The 11,519-nt window shown below is 40.5% G+C and overlaps 1 protein-coding gene across 1 annotated transcript in view; it reads left to right on the plus strand.

Moving 5' to 3' along the window:
* The window catches only part of Pla2g4c (phospholipase A2 group IVC), a 30,277-nt gene extending 19,844 nt beyond the window's left edge, over positions 1–10,433 (plus strand). Inside the window, exons 12-15 of the mRNA XM_021219682.1 lie at positions 360–514; positions 2,157–2,328; positions 9,467–9,617; positions 10,334–10,433. Of these exons, the coding sequence (XP_021075341.1) occupies positions 360–514; positions 2,157–2,328; positions 9,467–9,617; positions 10,334–10,433 (578 nt within the window). The remainder of the gene's footprint in view (positions 1–359; positions 515–2,156; positions 2,329–9,466; positions 9,618–10,333) is intronic.
* Positions 10,434–11,519: the final 1,086 nt, after the last annotated feature.

Below are 11,519 nucleotides of genomic sequence, written 5' to 3' on the forward strand. Positions count from 1 at the left end.
TTTCTTTCTTTCTTTCTTTCTTTCTTTCTTTCTTTCTTTCTTTCTTTCTTTCTTTCTTATGAATTTGCTCTTTCCAGTGCTTATTCAATGCACAAATTGCTTCTATGGCTGGTGCTTCCACCTTCCACTAAGCCCCTTCTCTTAAAGACTCCTTCATCTCCACAATTCACAGTGCTGACCAAGCTTCCAGTGCACGAGTCTCTGAGGAGCACACTCAAACCATGTCTAGACAGTGGCAGAGGTGAACTCCAGCTGGACACGGGTCTCTGCTCACCTTTCTGAGACAATAGCTCTGTACAAACTGCTTTCTATACCTACATTCTGGCTGCAGATTAGACAAGTTCTTCTCCTGGGTTTAGGTAAAATTGCAGATGAGGCCATGTGCAGCCGAGAGTTTCTCCATCTGGTGGATGCTGGTTTTGCCATCAACTCTCCCTACCCACTTGTTCTGCCTCCTGCGCGTGAAACTCACCTCATCCTCTCATTTGACTTCAGTGATGGGGACCCATTAGAGGTAACTGAAAAGAAACTTTTATGTATTTGAAATAGCCTTGCACAGTGATGGGGCTGTGCAGGAAGAAACTTAGGGTCTGGCTATGAAGTGGGTATTGGGCAGTTATGGTCTCAGGGTGCTGTGGCATGCATGTATCCTCGACATCATGCATGGACATACATAAATATCATATATTTAAAAAGCTATAGGATTTTTGCAGGCTGGCAAGATGACTCAGCTGGTAAAGGTACTTGTTCAATCCTCTAGACAGACTCATGTGGTGGATGTCATAAATTGTCTTCTGTTGACACACACATGCACACACACTAAATAAGTGCATTTAGTATATAAGTGTATATATAATATTTCCATTTCTGTTATTCATATATGCATATATATATATATATATATATATATATATATATATATATATATATATATATATGAATATAGGGTTAGAGCTAGTTATCCACACTAACATAATAGGCATTTCTTATGAAATGCATAAAAAAACTTAAAAGTGTATTTATATTTGATCAGTCTCAGATCATCAGGCTTGGTGGCAAATGTCTATATCTGCTTACCCATATTGCTACTGGGTAAAGATTTATATTTTACATTTATGTTTCTCTTGGCTGACTTCTATTGCTAGATCTGAAGTATACCTCAGAAGCCCTTTGATGTAGAGGTTGGAAGTGTTAGAACACTGAGGAGATGCAACTAGTGCAGTGGTTCTCACCCTTCCTATTGCTGTGACCCTTTAATACAGTTCCTCATGTTGTGGGGACTCCCAACCATAACATTATTTTTGTTGCTACTTCATAAGTGTAATTATACTACTGTTATGAATAGAATATAAATGTTTGTGTTTTCCAATAGTCTTAGGTTCAATTCTCAAAGGAGTAGAGTCCCACAGATTGAGAACCACTGGTCTTTTGGGAGGTCTCTCCCAAAAAGAGGGATAGGTATTTCACAGGAAGCCCAACATAGCCAAGTAACCTGGACTCTTGGGGTCTCCCAGAGACTGAACCACCAATCGAAGAGTGAGCATGGACTGGACTTAGAACCCTTCCTAGCCATCCCCTTACATATGTAGCAGATGTGGAGCTTGGTCTTCATGTTGCTCTCCCAACAACTGGAGCATGGGCTGTCTCTGAATTTGTTACCTGCTGTGGAACCTGTTCTTATAACTGGGTCCCCTTGTCTGGGCTCAGTGGGAGACGATACCTGTAGTCCTGCAGTGACTTGATGTGTATGTGTGTGTGTGTGTGTGTGTGTGTGTGTGTGTGTGTGTGTGTAATACTCAGGGGGTGCCCCCCTTCTCAGAGGAGAATGTGGAAAAGAAGTGTGAGATGGACTGGAGTTTCTGATATTGGGATGTGAAGTGAATAAATAAATAAATTAATAAAAAATAGGAGTCTCTCAGGGAGGAAATAAGATTGACTGATTCTGAATATTTGTGGGTATCCCCTCATCTGAGCACATTGACCTTTGTACAGACCCCAAGGTTATTCTTAACCATCGCTGAAACTGTTCATTGGTCCTGACTGAATACAAGATGTCTTCTGTACAAACCAAACCCAATAACAATCATGCACTGTACTCCTGAGGTCTTTGCTGAGATTTCAGTGTATCTCAAGGACACTTATTTTCCCTTTCTCAGACCATCAGGACCACAGCAGACTACTGCCAACGCCATAAAATCCCCTTTCCTGAGGTGAGCGAGGATCAGCTGAAGGAATGGGCCGAAGCACCAGCAAGCTGCTATGTCCTCAGAGGGAAAACAGGACCTGTTGTCATGCACTTTACTCTGTTCAACAAAGACAACTGTGGAGGTAGGTGTGTGAGCAAAATAGGATAAGGAGTTATGGGACTGGGCTGGCAGTGCTATATCTTAGGGACACTTGATCCACATTTCAACACCTGAAGCTCAAGAGAATAAGTAGGAAGCCTCATTCTGTCTATCCTGTGGCCTCTAAAAGGGTGTCATATTTTAGTTTCTGTTTAGGACATTTCTTACTGTTTCTTCTTTTTATTGGGACATTTGTGTTCTAGTTGAATGTATTGTTTCTTCCACCTGGGCATCCACATTCATTATACAGTCCTGGATGAACAGTTATAGGTGTGGCTCAGCATGTACCATGGTGATCCTGTTAGTCTCAGCCCTGCTATGTGTACCAGACTGGGCTCTCCGGACCTCTCTACCACTCTGCCTTTGGAGTGGGATTCCTTAAAATGGATATAGTATCTTTTTTCTTTCTATAGATAGGGACTCACTATTATCACCCAAGGTAACTTTGAACCCAGGATCCCATTCCCTCGACTTTCCTTTTTATTATCATTATTATCCTTTAATCTTTTTTTTTTTAAACAGTCCAGTCATTATCCCTCTCCTAGTCCACCCTTGACTGTTCCTCATCCCATTCCTCCTCCTCTGTCTCCAAGAGGATGTCCCCCTGTGAAAAGCCTTTTGGGGGTACTGCTTGGCAGGAGTCTAACATTGGCCAAGGAGAAGGAAATGGGCTTCAGGCAGGAATCTGACATTGGAAGTAAGCTCAGGCAGGAATCTGACATCAGGGCATAATAAGGAAGGAAGTCTCTCGGCAAGAATCTAACTTTAGGCTGTGATAGAGAAGTGAGGTAAGGCAGGAATTTTAGTCTCAGGGTGGGACAGAAGACAAGGCTTCAGGCAAGATTTGGGGCTTGGACAAGGAAGTTGGCTCAAGTATGTTGGTCATTACGACAAGCCCTTTTTAACAAATATCACGGGACTTCACTTGCTGCTTTGTTAGCAGTTCCTTATCGTACTGCTGCTTTGTTCCTTATTGTATTGCTTGCCCCAAATACTTGCATGGAATTAAAGTGGTATAAAAAGTGGGTTGGAAAATAAAAATTTGCCTTCAGTCTCAGAATTAACTGGGGTCGCACTACAATGTTGTCTGACTCCTTTTTCTTTTTAATCCTCACTCCTGTGCTAGAGAACCTGTTGACTGACTGAGCAGGCTTGGTCATCTCCCCCTCCCCCAAACCTCCCCACTCCCTGGGGCCTCAAGTCTCTTGAGGGTTAGGTGCATTTTCTCTCACTGAGGCCAGACTAGGCAGTCAGTCCTCTGTTGTATATGTGTTGGGGGCCTCAGACCAGCTCATGTATGCTGCCTCAGTATCTGAGAGATCTCTTGGGTTGAGACTGCTGGTCTTCCTATGGGGTTGCCCTGTACCCCAGCTTTTTCCTAATTCAACCCCAGGGGTCCCCAGCTTCTGTCCATTGGTTGGGTGTAAGTATCTACATCTGACTTTCAGCTGCTTGATGGGCCTCTCAGAGGGCAGCCATGCATAGCATTAGTGATACTGTCAAGCCTTGGAGCCTCCCCTTCAGCTGGATTCCAATTTGTGACAGAACCTCTTTTCCCTCAGTCTCTTCTCCATTTTTGTCCCTACAGTTCTTTTAGATAGGAACAATTTGGTCTTAAATTCTATTCCATTGATCAACCTGTCTATCTCTATACCAATACCATGCTTTGTACTATAGCTTGAGGTCAGGGGTGGTAATTCCCCAGAAACTCTTTTATTGTTTTTTTTTTTTCTTTTCTTTTATTGATAAGAATTGTTTTTGCGAGCCAGGCGTGGTGGCGCATGCCTTTTATCCCAGCACTTGGGAGGCAGAGGCAGACAGATTTCTGAGTTTGAGGCCAGCCTGGTCTACAGAGTGAGTTCCAGGACGGCCAAGGCTACACAGAGAAACTCTGTCTCGAAAAACCAAAAAAAAAAAAAAAAATTGTTTTTGCTATACTGAGCTTTTTGCTTTTACTGATGAATTTTAGAATTGCTCTTTCTGTGTCTTTGAAATATTATGTTGGAATTTCGATGGAGATTGTGTTGAATCTGTAGATTGCTTTTGGTGGGTTGGCCATCTTCACTATGTTAATTCTATTCAATCCATGAGCATGGCAGATCTCTCCATTTTTTGAGGTCTTTTTCAATTTCTTTCATGAGAGAATTGATGTTCTTGTCATACAGATATTTCATTTGTTTGGTTAGAGTTACCCCAAGATATTTTATATTATTGATGACTCTTATGAAGGGTGTTGGTTCCCTATTTTCTTTCTCAGCTTATTTATCATTTATATACAGGAAGGCTACTGATTTTCTTGAGTTAATTTTATATCCAGCCACTTTGCTGAAGTTGTTTATAGCTGTAGAAGTTCTCTAGTAGGATTTTTGGGGTAGTTCATATATACTATCATATCATCTACAAATAGTGATACCCTGACTTCTTTGCTAATTTTTATGTACTTGATCTCCTTTTGTTTTTTTATTGCTCTAGCTAGAACTTTGAGTACTATATTGAATAAATAGGGAGAAAATGGACATTTTCGTCTTGTCCTTGATTTTAGTGGGATTGCTTCAAGTATATCTCTGCTTAATTTGATATTGGCTGTTGGTTTACTGTATATTACTGTCATTATGTTTAGGTATGGGACTTGAATTCCTGTTCTTTCTAATACTAGTAACATGAATGGATGTTGTATTTTGTCAAATACCCTTTCAGCATCTAATGAGATGGTCATGCAATTTTTTTCTTTGAATTTGTTTATATAGTAGATTATGTTAATGGATTTTCATATACTGAACCCACCTTGCATCCCTAGGATGAAGCCTACTTGATCATGGTGAATAATGATTTTCATATATTCTTAGATTTGGTTTGTTAGAATTTTATTGAGTATTTTTGCATTGATATTCATGAGCAAGATTGGTCTGAAGTTCTGTCTTTTTGTTGATTCCTTATGTGGTTTAGGTATGAGAGTAATTGTGGCTTCATAGAATGAATTTGATAGTGTTCCTTCTGTTTCTATTTTATGGAATAGTTTGAGGAATGTTGGTATTAGCTCTTCTTGCAGGTCTAGTAGAATTCTGCCCTAAAGCCATCTGGCTGGGAGGTTTTTATTAACTTCTATTTCCTTAGGGGATATGGGACTGTTCAGATAGTTTACCGGTTCTTGATTTAATATTAGTATGTGGTATCTGTCTAGAAAATCATCCATTTCATCTAGATTTTCCAGTTTTGTTGAGTATAGGCATTTGTAGTAGATCTGATGATTTTTTGAATTTCCTCAATTTTTGTTGTTATGTCTTCTATTTCATTTCTGATTTTGTTAATTTGGATACTGTCTCTGGGCCCTTAAGTTAGTTTGGCCAGGGGATTATCTATCTTGTTGATTTTCTCAAAGAACCAACTTTTGGTTTTGTTGATTTTTTTTTTTTTGTATTGTTCTCTTTGTTTCTATTTGGTTGATTTCTGCTCTGAGTGTGACTGCTTCCTGCCTTCTACTCCTCTTGGGTGTGTTTGCTTCTTTTTTTCAAAAGCTCTCACAGGTGTGTGTTAAGTAGCTAGTATTGGATCTCTCTGATTTCTTTACCAGGGCACTGAGGGCTATGAATTTTCCTCTTAGCACTGCTTTCATTGTGTCCCATAATATGTGGATATGCTGTTTCATCATTTTCATTGAATTCCAGAAAGTCTTTAATTTCTTTCCTTATTTCTTCCCTGACCTAGTTATAATTGAGTAGAGAGTTGTTCAGTTCCCATGGGTATGTGGGTTTTCTGTTGTTTTTGTTGTTATTGAAGTCTTGCCTCAATCTGTGGTGCTCTGATAGGATGCATGGAATTATTTCAATCTTCTTGTATCATTTGAGGCTTGTTTGTGATCCATTATATGGTCAGTTTTGGTCAAGTGCTGAGAAGGTATATTCTTTTATTTTAGGTTGAAATGTTCCGTATATAGCTGTTCAATCCATTTGGTTCATAACTTGTATCAGTTTCACTGTGTCCCTGTTTAGTTTCTGTTTCAATGACCTGTCCATTAGTGAGAGTGGAGTGTTGAAATTTCCCACTATTATTGTGTGGGGTTCAATGTGTGTTTTGAGCTTTAGTGAATTTTCTTTTGTGCATGTTGGTGCCCTTGCACTTAGGGCATAGATGTTCAGAATTGAGACTTTCTCTTGGTGGATTTTTCCTTTGATGAATATGAAATGTCCTTCCTCATTTCACTTGATAACTTTCATTGAAATTTTCTTTTATTGGCGATTAGGTTGGCAACTCCCACTTGTTTCTTGGGATTATTTGCTTAGAAGACTTTTTTCCAGCCTTTTACTCTGAGGAAGTGTCTGCCTTTGTTATTGAGGTGTATTTATTGTGTGCAGCGAAATTCTGGATTCTGATTGCATATCTAGTCTGTTAGCTTATGTCTTTTTATTGGGGATTTGCATCTGTTGATATTGAGAGATACTAGAGACAGAAGATTGTTAGTACCTGTTATGTTTGTTCTTACAGGTGGCATTATGTGCCTGTGATTCTCTCCCTTTGACTTTGTTGTGAGATGATTAATATCTTGTTTTTCCTTTGGTATAGGTACCCTTCTTGGGTTGAAGTTTTCCTTGTGATATCCTCTGTAGGGCTGGATTATTAAAAAGATACTGTTTAAATTTGTTTTTTTTCCTGGAATATTTTGGTTTCTCCATCTATGTTGATTAGGAGTTTTGCTGGATATAGTATCCTTGGCAGGCATTTGTGTTCTCTTAGGGTCTACATGACCTCTGTCCAGGCTCTTCTGGCTTTTAGTGTCTGTGTTGTGAAGGCTGGTGTAATTTTGATAGGTCTGCCTTTATATGTTACATGGCCTTTTCCCCATACATCTTTTAATATTCTTTCTTTGTTCTGTGCATTTAGTGTTTTGATTATTATGTGATGAGAGGATTTTCTTTTCTGGTTGAATCTATTTGGTGTTCTGTAGGCTTCATGTACATTTATGGCAAAGTTTTCTTCTATGATTTTGTTGAAGATGTTTTCCATTCCTTTGAGCTGGGAATATTTGCTGTCCTCTATTCCTAGTGTTCTTAGATTTGGTCTTCTTATTGTGTCCTGGATTTATTGGATGTTTTCAGTTAGGAGTTTTTTATGTTTTGAATTTTCTTTGACAGTTGTATCAATCTCTTCTAAGGTATCTTCTACATCTGAGATTCTCTCTTCTATCTCTTGTATTCTGTTGGTGATGCTCACATCTGTAATTCCTGACCTCTTTCCTAGGTTTTCCATTTCCAGGTTTGCCTCCCATTGTGTTTTCTTTATTGTTTCTACTTCCACTTTTAAGTCTTGGACTGATTTGTTCAATTTCTTCACCTGTTTGACTGTGTTTTCCTGTATTTCTTTAAGGGAATTATTTGTTTCCTCTTTAAAGGCTTCTACCTATTTGCCTGTGTTTTCCTGTATTTCTTTTAGTGAGTTATTTATCTCATCCTTAAAGAACTCTGTTATTCCCATGAGATAGGATTTTTAGGTCAGCTTCCTGTTTTTCAGGTATGTTGGTGTATACAGGGTTTGCTGTGGTGGGAGAACTGCAGGTTCTGATGATGCCAAAGTATATTGGCTTCTGTTGCTTATAGTTTCACACTTGCCCCTTGCCATCTGTTTATCTCTGATGTTAGCTGGTCTGGGTGTCTCTGTCTGGAGCCTTCCTTGTGTGTCCCTGGGTTTCTTCAGGTCTCCTGGGAGGCCTGTGGCTCTGGCTGTAGCAGACCTCATGTGAATCCTTCAGAATGTAGGGTCTTAAGAGGGACGTGCATGCAGGTGACTTATTACCCTGGCTACAGAAGATCTTCTGGGAGGCCTTCAGATTGTGGGATCTTCAGAGGGGCACTCAAGCTGTTGCCTACATGTAGCTGTTCTCCTGGGATGCCTTCAGACCGTAGTGTCTTTAGAGGAGCAGACTGGCTGGTGATCTGCCCCAGCAAAAGGCACAGGCCAGAAGGGGAGTGGAATTCAGGGGATGGGGCCTTTGGGGTTGATGGGTCCTGACTCTGCTGGGTTCCTCAGGGATCCCAGCTGCTGTGGTTGTTTGGGAGGATCCCTTACCTATTGCCCCGCATGCAGCAAAACTCCTGTGAGGCCTTCAGACTGGTGTCTTTAAAGGAGCTGACAAGCTGGTAACCTTCCCTGGTGGGAGGTCCAGGCCAGAAATTTCTCAACTTTATAAGTACTAAGATTGCAGCCCTGAGTCACATACGGCTTTACCTGTTTCTTTCTACTGTCCCCCCTTTTTTTGTTTTAAAGTTATTTTAAAAATTATTTTTAGTTATGTGTATTTGTGTTGGTCTGTTTGTGCATGTGAGTATTGATGCTCAGAGGACAGAGGCATTGGATCCTGTTGAGCTGGAATTATAGATGGTTATGAATCACCTGACACTGTTGCTGGGAACCAAAGTTCAGTCTTCTGAAGGAGCAGTATGAATTTTGCTAAGCCATTTCCAAGCCCTTGTTCATTTTATTGTTAAGACAGAGTCTTACTATGCAGCTTAGCCTCAGCTCAAACTCACAATCCTCCTGCCTTGGTCTCCAAGTGTTATGATAGGTGTGCACCACCAAGCCCAGCTAGCATATCTTCTCTCTTTCTTTTATTTTTTAAAAGATGGTTTTTTTATTTTATGTGTATTGGTATATTGTCTGCATGTATGTTTGCTTAACATGTGCATGCCTGTTACCCAATGTTGCCAGAAGAGGGCATCAGATCCTCTAGAACTGGAGTTATAGATGGTTGTGAGCCACCATGTGGGTGCTGCAGAGTTTATGTCTTCTGGAAGAGTAGCTATTATGGCTAACTGTTGAGCTATTTTTTTCTGCCCTCTTTTGTACTTTTTTAAAACAAATATTCATTATTCACCTGTATCAGCCATAGGTCCAGATAATACAGGTTAATGTGGAAAAGGAGACATTCTCCTTTCTTTGTGAAGGTATGAAGAACAGATAGTAAAACATATGCTTAATTTCATAAAGAAGTGTAAACCGGTACCTCTTTATTTATAGCAGCCATATGGTGGGCCATCTGGATTTGGGGTACAGAAATACTTTACCATCCCTGGACATAAATTGAAACAATCTTAATTTGACATGATTTTCTTGGTTTGGTTCTATTTCAGATGATATTGAGACATGGAGAAAAAAATATGGGACACTAAAACTATCTGACTCATATACACCAGACCTGGTAACAGATTTGCTGAGGCTATCCAAGGAGAATGTGCAAAAAAACAAAATTAATATCATCAATGAGATGAGGAAAGTGGCTGGGTGAGTGTCAGGCTACCGCTGATTTGACTTCTGAGTTGGATCTAGTTTCAGAGCTAAGTTTCAGTAATTTTGTGTGAGAGTTGTGGGTATGGTTGTCAATTGATGTCTACCTCAGTGAGTAGCAGAGGGTTTGCCTTAAGGGTATAACCCCTGCCTGGAATCCCTTACAGAGGGACTGGAGGGTGGTATCTAAGTGATAGAACTCTTGTCTAGAATCCCCAGTAAAGTGTTGTGGATATGGCTCAGTGATAGAAGCCGTGCCTGTAATCCCTCAATGAAGGGCTAGGGGCTTGGCTCAATTGTAGATTCCCTGCCTAAAGCCCTGCAGTGAATGATTAGGGGTGTAGCTCAATGACAGAATACTTGTTTAGTATATATGAAACCCTGGGCTTCATCCTCTGTCCTAGAAATAAAAAATTATGTGAAGAGAGAAACCACTCTTCCCTCTTTAGCTTGCATCTGTGTAGGGGAGAAAACAGTGAATAGTGCTGAAGTGAGTGGCTTTCAGAGGCAGAAAGTAGCATGGACTAGGTTGCTATGGATGTTGAGGCTGCCCAGGGGGCCAGATTACTGAGGATTTTCCAATAACCAAAGAGTATTCACTAAGTGGCCACCTCACCACAGCCCTTGACAACTGACAGCGAGTCCTCACTCATTGCTGGTCCCAGAAATGCCTATCACATGACATTCAGAGCTGCTTTTCATTCCACTCTCAGGAATCCTGGGAACATGGCCTGCTTGGGAGACAGAGTGCATGATGCCCAAGGCTCTCAGACGGTGGAGTTCAAGAAATCCCACAACATACATAAGGACTAAGGATCCCTTGTAAGTTCCATCTTTGTCTTGTCCTCCTACATCCTGACCCAAAACATCCCCATGTCCCATATGTGATCAGTGGGTGTCCTGTAGAAGCTTCTAGTTCAGAGTCAAGGCTTAGTGTGTGATGGCAGATCAGATTGATGTAGTCAGAAGCTTTAAGTTCAGAGCCAAGGCTTAGTTTGTATCTTAGGATTTTATTGCTGTGAACAGATACCATGACCAAGGCAAGTCTTATAAGGACAACATTTAATTGGTGTTGGCTTAAAGGTTGAGAGATTCAGTCCATTATCATCAAGGCAGGAACATGGTGGCATCCAGTCAGGCATGATGTAGGAGAAGCTGAGAGTTCTACATCTTCATCTGAAGGCTGCTAGCAGAATATTAACTTTAGGCAGCTTGTAGTAGAGTCTTAAAGCCCATGCCCACAGTGACACACATACTCCAACAAGGCCACACCTCCAAATAGGGCCAATCCCTGGGCCAAGTATATACAAATGATCACAGTGTGTGATGGCATATGGGATTGATGTAGCCAGAAGCTTCCAGTTCAGAGCCAAGGCTTAGTTTGTGATGGCAGATCAGACTGATGCAGCCAGTTTGAGCCTCAGCTTCTCCTTTGTAAATATTTCACAGCATTTGTGCTTATAGTAGGTTAAGGTAAGTTTGTCATGATCTTAATTTTAAAGTTTGATTTTTTTTTATCTCATATGCATAAGTATTTTCCCATGCAGATATGCATGTGTGCCATGTGTGCTGCAGAAGCTCAAGAGGGCCTTAGATTTCCTTTGAACTAGAGTTATAGATGGTTGTGAGCTGCTATGTGTATGCTGAGAATCAAACCTGGGTCCTCTGCAAATGTATCAAGTGTTCTTTTCATACAAGTATATGATTTATTTAATTCATATTTAGTCTGAAAAACACCCTCCAATTCTTCACAGATACTTCAAGATCCTCCTCCAGACTTCATGTCATTTATTTTTAATATCCCATGGAGTTCATTTGGTGCTCCCAATATTCATGTGGGTATGGGGGTTGTCATTAGAGCTTGGTCTATAGACCTCCCAGGATGATATCCCATAAGAA

This window comes from Mus pahari, chromosome 19 (genome assembly GCF_900095145.1).
Source record: "Mus pahari chromosome 19, PAHARI_EIJ_v1.1, whole genome shotgun sequence".
Lineage (NCBI taxonomy): Eukaryota > Metazoa > Chordata > Mammalia > Rodentia > Muridae > Mus > Mus pahari.